The sequence below is a fragment of the Toxotes jaculatrix genome, chromosome 22, assembly GCF_017976425.1.
Source record: "Toxotes jaculatrix isolate fToxJac2 chromosome 22, fToxJac2.pri, whole genome shotgun sequence".
Classification (NCBI taxonomy): domain Eukaryota; kingdom Metazoa; phylum Chordata; class Actinopteri; family Toxotidae; genus Toxotes; species Toxotes jaculatrix.
In genome coordinates this window covers 4,839,115-4,853,102 of record NC_054415.1, presented here as the reverse complement: position 1 = coordinate 4,853,102, position 13,988 = coordinate 4,839,115, and the positions used below count along the sequence as shown (strand labels likewise).

The 13,988-nt window shown below is 40.6% G+C and overlaps 1 protein-coding gene across 1 annotated transcript; it reads right to left on the bottom strand.

Moving 5' to 3' along the window:
• Window positions 1-655: 655 nt before the first annotated feature.
• LOC121176331 (G1/S-specific cyclin-D2-like) lies at window positions 656-12,896 on the bottom strand. Its single transcript, XM_041030379.1, has 5 exons — window positions 12,485-12,896; window positions 11,349-11,564; window positions 8,614-8,773; window positions 6,022-6,170; window positions 656-3,631 (listed from the first exon to the last, which is right to left on the bottom strand). The coding sequence occupies exons 1-5, from the start codon at window positions 12,677-12,679 to the stop codon at window positions 3,467-3,469; spliced, it is 885 nt and encodes a 294-aa protein (XP_040886313.1). The 5' UTR covers window positions 12,680-12,896; the 3' UTR covers window positions 656-3,466.
• Between the last annotated feature and the right edge of the window lie 1,092 nt (window positions 12,897-13,988).

Below are 13,988 nucleotides of genomic sequence, written 5' to 3'. Positions count from 1 at the left end.
TAGCGTCTTGCGTCATGACGCAAATCGAATCGCAATGCAGAGCTGCGTGAAGTAAGACTAACATTAATGCTATTACAACTACTAATAACAATGATAACGATAATAAAAATAACTACACTTGGCAGAAATGTTATGATGTATTCGTCAATATTACAATTTTATGTCATGAATGCAGCTAATTATTAAATGAAAATCCAGTTTTCGTTCTATTGAAAATTAAATTGGTTTAATTCGTTTATTAGATGAAAAGCAAAGAAGTATGCACGGAAACCTTACTTCTCTACATCTTGTTAATAATTTAGGCATTTTCACTTTTACTTCGTTGTATTTTATATTGAGTTACCCTGAATACAACTGTATGTACAACACGTGTTGATCATTGGATCATTTTAGAAAATGATGATAAGCAGAAAAATTTAATCTTGTTTTTTTTTCAGATGCAGGCCTGGGTACTGATATATAAATAACCACGAAAGCAGTACCACTTTTTTTTTTTATCACTTGTCCATGTTCTCAGTGGTTTACTGGCCCTCTAGTGGCAACAAGGAAATAGGATAATCATTATATTAAAGGCACAATCCCCCAGAATTGTTAATTATGCAGAGAAGAAAACCAAACTTTGTAGGGAGGGAGACAAATAAATAAATCAGTCACATGATTTTAGCCAATTTATTGAGGAGAAATTGTTGAGGTACACTGTGTGGTTGCACATGGGGACAGTGGGAGAGGAGTTTGGAAAAAACAACCACACTGAACAACGAAAAAACATTCCCGTGGTTTAAACTTCGGACTAAATGGGTACCTCAAAAATAAACAATATTCCACTTTACTTGAACTGATCTAAACATGCCAATGAAACTCTGAGTAGGAAAAAAAACAACTTTTTTTTGTCTTTCTGATACATGTATAACATACAGTATAAGCTGTTTCTGACTTAGCACCAGATATATGAAACCACCTATTTCAAAAGTATAGGCACTTTAACTAGTGGAATCTGGCGGTTGATTTTTTTTATATTTTTTTACTTAAAGAGAAGAAGCATCATGCTTCCTCTCATCCAGACAGAAAAAAAGTGAAACCCGTCCAACAAATTCAGAGTGTGACGTGATGAAGTGTGATGAGGTAATGATGAGATGGGCTCTCGCTCTATCCGTCCAAATTAACCTGAGGTACACAAACATTACGAAGAAGCAGCAAGAATATGATAGAATATGAAGATACACATGAAACAATAAGAGAATAAAACATGCTAATCAAAAAGATTGGCAAACACAAGTACTTCCAGTCCCGCACCAAAACTGCGTTACGTTCCCTCCAGTACACATACAACAGAAAAGCAAAGAAGACTCGTTACATATACAAAATTCATAATATAGCAGCACACAAGTGAATCACAATAAGGCATCTTTGTGTAAGACTAGAAAAGAAAAGCTTCATAGCAGCAAGAGAATCATGTGTATAATCTATTTTGCTCACTTTGGAATTACGTTTTACAAATTATACACAAAAACTTTAAAAGCATAAAAATTTTGTCTGTTTAAAGCACTTTTTTTTTTAGAAAAAAACATTTGGCTTTTGCACAACAGAACATGCATGAATACAATTTAGAAACTATGTCTGTTCTAGAACGAAATGAGGATTTCTGGCATTTCTGCTCTTAGGGAAATTTGGTTATATACAAACTTTCACACTGTAAACTCCTTCCTACCCATGTCTATAATGGAGAGAAGTCACAAAAATGGCAGTTTTAAAATTTCAGTTCAGAGAGCAGTTTACACTAAAAGAGCAAAACATTAACAAGAATATTTTGGACACAGTATGTGTGTAACTCTTTGAAAAAACTATTGGAAGGTTTTGGCTATGAATTAACAAAAGTTCAAGTAAATAAACAGAATAAAAAAAAATAAAATAAAATCTAAGTCTACATGTGACTTGGCTTTCCGAAGTTTCTACACTATTATTCTAAAACACCAATTTTCCTACGTCTACTCACCTGTTGAGGCGTAGCTTTCAAGACAACGTGCATTACCCCATGGGAATCCAGCCCAGAAAAAAATCAAATAACTTAAAGAAAAACTAAAATAAAAACAAAAAATGACCCTAACAACCCACTGAACTCTCCTCAACCACCATCCCCTTACCAATTTTAAGGAGTGTGTTTTTAAAAGTGCATCAATATTGTTATAAGTCGCCCTCTCTCCAAAACGTTACATGGTAATATTGATAACAGGAGAAACTACGGCACACCCAAAATGACCCCGCGGACCTCATTAGGTATTTTTCCTCCTTCTGTGTGTCACTCATGTATTGTGCAACTGCAGAGACATCATGTAGCTTAAGTTAACATCCTCGCTGTTTCACTATTATTCATCAATCCAGACGTCTGGCCTTTTTTTCCCCCACTTTCCACATGCTCATCTTTTCCAAAAACCTCACAAGAAACCCTTCAATCTTCATTCTTTTCCTCTCAAACCTGTAAAAACTTGCCAAATATCCTTTTAAACTGGTAACATGACATCGCCTCTACCTGACCGAGGCAAAAAGTCCCTCTAAACAAACTACTAAACACTTTTACCTGCTCTCTAACATGTAGGAGAGACATAAAAATCAGAACAGTTACATGTGGCCTCGCTGAATTCAAATACATGTACACACAATCGTGTTAACATACTGCACCAGCCTGTGGCTTTAGCAGTGAAATCAAGACCTTACTAACTGACCTTGTCTTCTGTTTTCAGACATTAGCCACTGCTTCAGACCCCAAACCCCCTCATGTCCTTCCTTTGTGAGTAGGCCCAGCCCACTCCTGGCCAGCACGTTTCAGCATAAATAGTAAGCAGTGCTACAGGTGCACACAGTATGATAAATAGAGAGAGCAGCTAGCTACAGTAGTGCTCCTCTGGCTGGATATCAGCTTTGTTTAAATGCCTTGTATTGTATTATCAGCATTTCAATCACTACTACATGGATTTTCAGATGAGAAAAACCCAGATAAAACTGTGAATTGATAACTGTTTGCTAAAGATGATAAAAGAGTAACATAACTAAATGATAGCTAAATATACATTATTTATCATATTTATTTTTTCTAGGTTGTATCAGAAGAAATATGTATATTTTATATAATTGTTATTTTTTTTTTCAAGTATGAAAATATATTCAGGTTTCCATTCTGAGAAACCTAAGGCACTATCAAGTTTTTCAAGAATTTACCTTTTTTTCTTTTTTAAATAGCTTGTTCGATTACATGTGGCCCGTACAAAAGGTGAAAGTACAGCCAGCTGGGTATGAATGGGGCAAAAAAAGGAGAAAAACTAGAATTTTCTTAATTTCTAAAAGTTCATAGATTGTCACATCGTCGCAGTGACTTGACATGGATACTGGCAGCTCATGCCCCCTCGCTCAACCCTGTTAGTTCACTGGTAGACAGGCACGAGTGGTGTGCGAGTCGGGCGGCGACGGGAGTTCATAAGTTGACATCACGTACATCCGTGGGGGTGCTGGACTGGTCTTGCTGCTCCCTCGCTTTGTTGCCTGCTCTGATCCCAGTCTCCTGCCGGTATTGCTGGCCCTGCTGCAGGCTGGTGGCCAGCACGCGCTCGATTTGCTCCTGACACGCCCTCAAACAATCCTGGAACAAAAAGGGTCAGACGCTGTTACACGTACACATTTCCATTACACCTCTGCTAGTGTGTAAATGCTTCTAAGAGAGTTAGGTCTTTTACACACCAACCAAACAGCATCTTTTATGACTTTCATTTATGACTTTGTTTAGCATCTTTTAAACTGTCTTTAGCACACATGCATAGTATCCTTTTTTCCCCAACACAAACTCAGCAATAAAACTTTTAATTTTGTTAATTTAACAAAGTTCAAAGTTGCCAGGAACCCAAAAAACAAGAAAAAATGAAACAGGAGCCTAAAGTCCATAAATGCCTGTAAATTATTAAAAATATTAAAGATCAAATGTTTTACAATGTTTTTTCAAGAAAAATGTTCCATGGTCCGTGGACATGAATAAGATATTGTGTGAAAGCCCCACATTCAGCTGGTTTTCTCAGCTTGATCTCTACATGACACACTACATGATACACAAATAAAAGTTAATCTAACTAAAACATGCTCAGTCTATTCACCGATGAACTGACTGACTCTGGAAAGTTTCATTCGTACACCTGTCCGCAGACACTAGCGTGCAAAAATCTGGCATTCTGGCACATTTGACGTACGAGTCGTTTAACAGCCTTGGTCACATGTGTGGCATACCAGCAGGGAATTATGTTTTTTGCGGTAGGTGGTCCTGTCTGCATCATGACCAGAACAATGGGTACCAGTACACTCCGATACCAACAACACAGAGCTGCATGGCGGGCACAGGAGTCCTCTCTGACCCAAGTCTTGTGCACGTCTGAAGGAATGAGTGAGGGGAAAAGAGAGGGATTCAACGGTCCTAAAAGAGCTCTGTGGTCTATCAGGGAACAGATAAGCAGATCTGAAACTCTGGACTCCCATTCTCCACCCCCCATCCGCCCTTGGGGTTTACAGCACGGTCAGTCCCATGTGGAGGCCTAGAGGAAATGGCTTTGACCTACTGCACCCTGACCCTCTGAGTTTGGGTGTAAAACAGAATATAGGACAGTGGGACCGGATGTTTTTGGACAAGTTCTCTTGTGAAAGGGGATCGTCTCTCTCTCTCTCTGTCTCCGTCCCCTCTGCAGGTCTGTGTTGAAGATTGTGGGAGGTCTGCCTCACTGAGCCGACTGCAGGAATCTTAAAGAATGCACCGAGGCTCGCAAAGAGGCCAGCATTCCTTTGAAATGTACGGATAATTGGAACCCGATGGGCTGCAGTCGGCGCGCCTGTTGTGACGGCTGGGTTGCGGGGCACTCGTCGCCATGGCAACGTGGCCATCAAGCTAAGAGGCAACCGTGTCGCTCCTCTGGCCCAGTGACTGTGGTCTTTTTGGATTTATAGGCTTTTGAGCTGGTCCCCTGGTGTCACAAGATACTGTGACAATAAAATCCCCCACTGTGATAAATATGGTACATGTAGTTTTTTTTAAATTAGCCAGATTGTGATTTCATTCACTCCCATTATTATACTCTCCTTAGTCCACATGGATAAACGGTACATGATCTCATTATGGTGGCATGTGCAAGTTTTGACTTAATATAATATATGGAGGCCCATTCACTCCCACTGTATTTATAGCACAGCACGTGCATACAGTACAAACTCCACTCAAACCTCAAAATGCTCAATATTGCACATTGATCAACTGTACAAAATGCCATTTTGATGACATTTATAGTTTAGGAATTGTTATGAAATTCTATAATGCATTAAAGTCCATGGAGACCCGTCCACCGCCATTGTATTTATAAGAGAGCACCTGTTTATAACCCAGCACCTGTAGAGTATAGAGTATAAACTCTATACTCTAATACTTACTGTTGCACACTGTTCAAATGTATTTACACTGTATTCACAGTATAACTCAGCCATTCCATAAAAGTCAGTGTGTGTTCATTTATTAGCAATCATCCAAAAATGTCCAAAAGTTTGCGTCGGCAGGTATGAGGCCAGCCTGGGTAACTTTTCTGTGTCTTCATTGGCCTTTCCTGGAAAAGACACTCGTTCACTTCATTACGAACATATTCCTCCACCAGGAGGGGCACACAGCTAAAGCGGGAGCCATGCAAAGAAATTGCATGTGTCCTACCACAAGAATGTGGGCTCTGAGTTTTAAGAAGACATTCCCTCTGCCGCTGCTCTTTATAGCAGGAGTCTGGCTCCCCAGCCAAGAGCCAAAAGTTTGCTCTCCCTCTCTCTCCATGAAAAGTAAATAGCTTCAATCTGCCACTACTGAAGTCATCGCTGTTGTTTACCAAAGGGCCTTTTATGCTGCTGTCGTGAGATGTTGCAATGATCATTATTATTAACAACGCATTGTTGTGTAGCACTAAAACTATTGAGTAATTACTTCTGGCAGGTATAAATCTCCTTCACCGTGGCACTCACCACCTCTGTGTTGGTGATCTTGGCCAGCAGGTCTGTCAGGTTGTCTCGACTCAGCCTCTGGTCAGTGTGGTCCAGCTGCAGGCCACAGACAGCAGCTCCCATGCTGCCCGTGGCGATCATGGAAGGAGGGTTCATGGCTAGGCGGTCATCTGGCGAGGAAAGAGGAAAGAGTATTAATGCGCAATTAGTAAAGCAGCAGCTTTAGGCCATAGCGACACACGAAAATCACATCTGTAACTGTGACACGAAGCGCTGCAACACTAAAAGCCAGCCCAGAGGAAGGATGAGAGATGCATGAGAGGTGCAGACATCTGAATCATCCCCAACACGCATGATCCACAGCTCAACCTGACTTTTCCCACAGTCTGAATTTCAACAGACAGGGCTACACGGAGGAACCTGTGCGGTTTCCTTCACAGAAACTACAGCCCTGATTAGAAAAACAGAGTAGGAAGCCTCCTACTTGCTGAGAAATGAGTTCCAGGAACAACTCCCTCCAGTCCATATCCAAGTCTAAAACACTTAAGTGACAACAGGCCTGGATGGAGGAGGCAGAAGAGGAGGCAGCCATGGAGAGAACAACAAGGGACATCAACAACAAGCACCGAGCTGAAGCTCATGATTTCAGCTCTCGCCTTGACAGTCATTTACATTTTATGGGAAACCCTGGGGTCGTAATCACAAAGTATTTTATCTGACCTGTAGGAGTCTTCAGTCCACCTAAACGGCCCTTTCACTAAGGGTTTCCTTTTCTTGAAATCTTTGTTGCTCAGAGAAATTTTTACAGAAGAACTGAGAAGCTGAGAGAAGAGGTGCGATTGACCCCGTTGCTATGGATGATATCATGTTTTCATGTACTCACTGTGGCTACAGTGAATGGTTAACAGGTGACCGATACCTGTCAACCAATAACTGAAATCGTGTTTGATAGGTATATATATATATAGGTATATAGATAGGTAGATAGATAAGCTGAGTGATAGACAGTTGGTGGTTGAGTTGCATTGTGGGTAATGTAGGCAGAAGGATTATTACGATTTTATTATTATTATTGCAACATTTCCTGCAGCAGATGACCGATCATGAGTAGACCTTAGTGACTCTACTACCTCAACCCTCTCTCAGACTTAGGATCTACTTTTAATGCTTAAGTGCTCTATGAATTACTCTTAAGAGCAAACACTTGGAACTGACACACCCCTTGTTTATTGGAGTGTCTCCTAACCCGGCCAGTTAGGAGCTACTTTTAGCGTTAACATGTTTTATGACAGCAGCCCCTGGTGGTTTTTCCACAGTTACAACACACAGGCTTTTTCTGGTCTCAACACATGTACATAACAAACACTAATATCAAAAGGCAGGGAACGGGCCTACACAGCTGTCAACTGTTGCACAAGTCCAAACCAGCTCATCGCCATAGCCCAGTTCAAACCAGTCCTGGTGGCCTGATAGCTTTGATTAAACCCTGGAGAGCAGCCTGCTTCACTACGCCCATCTTCTCCTCCAGGGACCAGCTGTCCATAGGAGGAGCTCCTCCATCATAAGAATAACATCTCAACTCCATATAAAACTCCAAACATTTACATTACTGCAGAACCACAGCAGGCCTCCTTTTTTTCCACTGTGGCTGCTTTGTGCTTGGATATAACTAGCTGCTTATGAATAGCAGAGGCGACCACTGAAACACACCCAAATATAAAAAAAAAGTGACACTAAAACTGTGCTAAACGGGGCATGAAACTCATTGAAGGAGCCTATGGTTCCAATAACTAGCTCTAGTAAACAAGTGCTTATTGGCCAGATCTGACTGCACTGGCGTTTGTGAGGAATTTCATAGCACTGAAGTGACCTCCTTTGTTTTATTTCCTTCATTGAATTAGCTGAAAGGAAGTAGCAGATGAAAGGCAGCCTTGTGACAGGGGAGTGCTGTGTATTATGTGTATTAGGTGATCCTGCAGTAGTGTTTCTATCCAGGATATGAAAATATTACAGGGATTCCTAGTATAGACAAAGGAATGCCATGAAAATTCACCTAGGAAGAGGCCTAAGGGGACATCTGAGTTTGCGCTTCTCCAGAGCCTCCAGAGTTTATTCTGGACATGAGGCCAGGATGGGAGGAGGAAGGAAGATCACTGGATCAGTGCCCTGACTTTTTATACCTGGAAGCTTCTCTGTCAACAAACAATACAGTCGTGGTAGCGCAGAATTTCAGCTGCACCTGAGTCATACAGCAACGTTACAGTATGATACAACCGCTACCATTACCGTGCATGTGGCTAATCTAAACGCGGCACTGATAGGATTTTTCTCAGGCACTTAGCGGAGAAACGAGGAAATGAAAACTTTAAGCAGCTTTTTGCAGCTGGTCCTCTGTTGAGAAAACCCCTACTACATGCTGAGGAGAGACTAAAAAGTGGATAAGGCAGCCAGAGGAGTATGCTGAGAGAAGAAAGAGGTCACAGATGACTCACGATGGGAGAATGTTTGTGTGTGTGGGAATATTCTGGTGGATGTAGGAATAACAAGGCAGCGAAGTGAACATGAGAGTGAGCAAGCACATGAGGCTCATGAAATGATATGCAGCTGCGTTACCTGTGGCACAGAGGGCGATGAATGTGAGTGTGTGCTTGCGGACCATCGCCACCTTGTCTTTGGGAAGGGGCAGCCTGCGTATGATGTGCTCTATAAAATCATTGGGAATGACTGAGGCCATGTTCCACTTCAATTTCCCCAGCACCACCAGTTCCCAGTCCTAAAAGACAAGAAAAAAAAAAAAAAGAAAAGACGATCAGTTCAAATTCAGCTTCTTGGCAAAATCTACTTAGTCAGAGGGTTAAATGGCAAGGTGCCATGCCTCCATTGACCGTGAAAAAGATCACAGTCCGTCCCTGTTCCCAGAGGAAATGGCTCTGTAAGAAGAGTAACATTTCTTCACTTTATCTCTCCTCGCTGTATCTTATTATCTGCGTGCCTTTCTCATTCCTCGCATCCTTTGTGTTCATATCGCCGGCATGTGACAAGCTTTGCCCTGCTTAGAGGCCCTGCCAATGAGGCAGCTAGCCCCTTCCTTCCTGTCACAAGCTTCAAACAGCTACCATGAGTTTGCACTGCACAGGCAGCAGCACAGAGCTGACTCTTCATGCAGTCAGGTCTTTGCACCAGCAAAAAAAAAAAAAAGTGCACACATTAAATGACTTAATTTCCTGTGTGTCAAGGCAGTCTTCACAACCAGTCAGTTTACTAAAGTTTTAATGTTCTCCTATTTGGCTTCCAGTATTTTGACTGACTAACAGCAAGAACAAGGGTGTGACTTAAGTATCTCTCTAGGCATAAAAGGTGTGACTCTACACATGTTAATGTGTACCAAAGTTTGTCAGTGTCTTTTAAGACCCGCTAACGTTAGTGAATGTCAAACTCAAGTGGTACTGGAAAGACATTTTTGCACAATAGTTAGAAAAGCGCAGAGACACATTCAGCTGTCATTATCAGCAACAGAACTAATGAAATTTCCCCCCACAGAAAAAATACCCAGAGTTTTCCAACGTTTTCAAACTCACAGACACATGAATGGCTGACCCAGGATTTCCACAAATCTTTCTCTGCTAATTTAGCAGTGAGATTCTCTTCAGACCTCCACAAGTAAAGACAGATTTGGAGACGGTCTCTCAAATTTTAGTACTTAGTAAATCTTTTCTAAATGTTTCAAAATCTTCACAAGTGTCGCTGCAGAGTGAATTTAAAACGTGTGCATATTCAGTTGCACATTTTTTACATTGAATTTGATATTACTGCAGTGAAGCATCAGAACAGGTCCGTAAAGTTCTGCAGTTTGCAGCATTTCCTGACTTTTCTCATCTTGGTCTCAAACAAAAGAACGAAGCCAACTAGTAGGAAGTGGTGTCCACAGTCAAGGCATCTACTGTACTGAATTACCCTGACAATGTGTTTCTATTACTTTGTTGATCCTATTTACATCAGTAAACCAGACATCTACTGGAAGTACAGGCAGACTGAGCAACATGTGACAGATTCTTTTTAAAAACTGCGATGAACAAATGCCGATGATTTCAACTTCTCACTTCCTCCACACAGATGTGTCACCTAAAAAGCGAGTGTAGTAAACACCAAAACCCCAACACTGTCAGGGACAGCCCCACCCCAGTCACCAGATGCTTAGGTGAAATGTCATTCACATTTACGTGAGTTTTCAGTACATAACCTGTCATACACATTCTTGCATTTAACCTATTTAGCCCCTGAGGAGACTGCTGACTGAGATGAGCGGGGCGGAGGTTCGCTGTCGCTGCGCTCACTTCCTGGACAGCTGCCCCGACACACACATGCCACCCCTCCACCCCCTTAAACTTCTCTCTTCCAGCTGAAGCGGCAGCAGCAAAAGAGTGTTCGTTACAAGGAAGAGCTGCAGCATCTTTCACTGGCTCTCGCTGCGTCCTCTGTGCATCCTGTGAGGATATCCAGGAATCAGGAGTCTTACGACAATAAGGAGCATCAAATGGGACAAATGTCATTTCCCTCAGCAGCTGCGGGCCACGCAGGAGGATGTATAGAGGGCATGTGGAGTCCCTCGTCCCAGTTTAACAGCTGGGAGGATTTGCTGCTTTTCACTGGGGCTGCAACTAATAATTACTTTCTCGTTTATCACGTTGTCTAGAAAATGGTGTTATTAATGTATAATGTGTCCTTATCAATACTTCTTGTTTTGTCCGAACAACAGTCCAAGACATTTTTTTAAAGCTAATGATTAATGGATTACTCCAGAAAGCATTAGGGTTCCGGTTAGGGTTAACCCTAACCATTAACACATTCATCGATGATGAAAATAACAGTTAGTTGCAGCCATCCCCTTAATGTCTTAAAAGTTTGTTTAATAAGCTTCACATTGGTAAAAGATGATCAAAGTATTGTTGCGGATATTATAAAGAAATGTACCCCTCTTATTAATCCTGATTTAGATGTGAGGAGGTAAAAGTAAAGTACTTTATGGCTGTTTTTATAGTATAAATCCTTTTATATCTATTGGAAAAACAGATTAAATTCATTTGTTTTAAGATAATCCAAATTCTATGCTGCATAACTGGCACTAGATGGCATCACATGCCTCTCCAGTCCACATGGATCCAAAGAAAGGATGTGGCTGTACTGTGCACAGCTCCACTTATATGGAAAATGGCATACTTCCTGTGAAACAAATTAAGCTATTAGCATTATAAAATCATCCCAAAATGTGACACTGCATTTTTTTATGCTCCCATGAACGAATGAACAAATGAATGAATGAATGGGGCTTTTGAAAGTCCAGTTCTTACCAGCAGTTCCCGTGGTGTGATGGAGTTATCTGTGTACATGCAAAGTTTTTCTGCTGATAGCGGCCTGCTGTCCTTTAACTTGGAGGCTAGGAACATGCACACAGCTCCCAGAAGCTGCAAATAACTCTTTCTAGTGGGCATCACTGCTAAAAATCTGTCCAAATAATTAATGGATAAAGGGAAGACATCTTCGCTGCACTTCTCCTCTTCACACACCTAGAAGGAGACAGAAATATAACAAAAAAAACTCACAATAAATATTAGGTTGTATTTAAAAGAGGAAAAGTCAAAAAGAAAACTAGTTTATTTATATGTGCTCTTTAAAGCAGAGGAACAGTTCAAAGTGTGGGGTGGGTTTGCTTACAAGACTGATTTTTCCTTGCTAGAGTTGTCTTCGGGTTAAAGGTTAAATCACTAATTTTTTAAATCTCTTTAGTCAGACATAAACTGCAAAATCAGGAAAAGACATAAACAAATTAGTTCAATAGGAAGTCGTTCAGCAAAACCCCCCTCGCCTCTTCTTCCTTGTTGGGGCTTGCCGTCTTTACGAGAAAAAAAAAATTAAAATTAAAATAAATCATGTGGGAGCATTACAAAGTGTGCAAAATGTCCACAAGTCGTGTTACAATCGTTCCCGACAGTTAAGAAGAAGAAGCGTTCGCTAACATGAAGTGGATTTTTAATCTTTAAAAATGAAAGTGCTTTTGCACTTCACGTTGCCTGGCTTGCCCTGAGCTCGAGCCACTTTTAAAAAATTAATAATAATTACACTGAAGGGAAAATGTCGGGTTTTCGATTGTGTTAATTAAGACCAACCCCCCCACTGTCGCCCGAGTGTGCTAAATGGCAAAAAGCACCAACTCTGTAGCTGTTAATCAATGTAAATATCTAGCTAGGCTATTTCTTTGAAGCTGAAATTTTTCTTCGCGGTGGAATTTCCGACTCTCCCACGCCTTTGGTGAGTCATTGTCATTCAATTGTCAAATAGGTTAACATCCATGACAACTCTCCACGAACTAAAATACCCTGTTTGTGGGCCAAAATCAGCCTGAGGATGCGTGTAAACATGCAACAACAATAACGACAACAAAACCCTCATTAGCTTAAAAGCATCAGCGCATAAAACGTCCACAAACCTCGTGCATCCAGCCTGCAACCATTCGTCTCATATAAGGCTGAATATCCTTCTGGACCCGCTGGAAGTACGAGCATTGGGGTAAAAAACTTTCCTCAATTGTTAATAAACTTTGCAACACTCTGTCATCACAGAGGATGTTTGGGTCAGGCTGGGCTTTCACGGTTATGTCCGACTCCAGGCAATAAAGCTCCATGACTCGCCCCCCTTCTTCCCCCCCCCAACTTCTGCTTTTTTTTTTTTCTTTACTTAATTATAAAAAAATAAAAAAATAATAAATAATATCACAATGTTGTCGACAGTGGACAGGAGGAGGAGAAGTGCCCAGGACGAAGCATGAAGCTCAGAGTGCTGGGTTTGCTCCAGTCCTGCTGCCTCTCGGTTTACTTCTTCCTCTGCGTTGCTCCGTGCTCCCCCCCGGCCACAGCGACAACCAGTACATCCGCTGAGACGCCTTCACAATAAAAGCCGCTTTGGAAGAAACCCTGCCCCTTTAACTGCTGCTCTTCTAGGAACTGCTTGCTTGGCTTCCTGCCTCGTTATTCAGCCTTTATCGGCTTTCCCTCAACATCTCTGCTTGCCTGCAATACTTTGAAAGAGGCAGACACACCGACCATGACGCAGGCGTCATCTGCTCCACAACCGGTTTAGACTACAGCCCATTTTTATGGAGCCTTTAGATCAGCCTGCATGAAATATAGGGTGTACAAATATAAATATAAAACATTATTATTATTATTACATACAGAAAAAGTAAAAAAAAAAACAAGTGATAAACAGTGCATTTACTTTAACAACATACAGCAGAATATATAACATGATTATTATTAGTATCCTGATATTTAGTATTGTCTGTTACAAGTATATTAAAGCTGAAATAAAATAGTCTAACTTATTATTATGAGTATGAGTATAGTATAATATTAAATAGTAAATATAGTAGTAATATATACTAAATACGTATTTTGTGCAGCAGCATTATTCTAATAATCATTAACATCACAAAGGACATTTAAAATAAACATTTTAACAACTGAGCTACGTGTTAAATTGATTAGGCTACTTTGAATTTTATTTTATTTACACAATAACCAACTTAAGCGATCAAAATAATATGTGATTCAAAAAAAATAGTTGTGGAGAGATGTGGCAGATGTTAATGAAAAAAGGAAATAAAACAATGAGAACTAAAATTAGATCCAAACAATGAAAAGAGAAGGAACCAGGTAATTACAGATAAAATAACCAAACACAGAAACACACACACACAAACCTAACAATTCTTTGAAGTGACAGATACACGTTTTGTTGAAAGGTGATACATGAACATATCAATTGCTACTGAGAGATACCAGAAAAGAACAAGTAGAAATAATATAATAATATTAACAATAGTGATCATTAATGAGATATTAAGTTTCCCAGTAATGCATTGTTCTTACCACGAGTTGTAGAAAAGATGTTCAAATTCTTGCACTACCTGAAAGAAAACTTCTCAAGTGTTT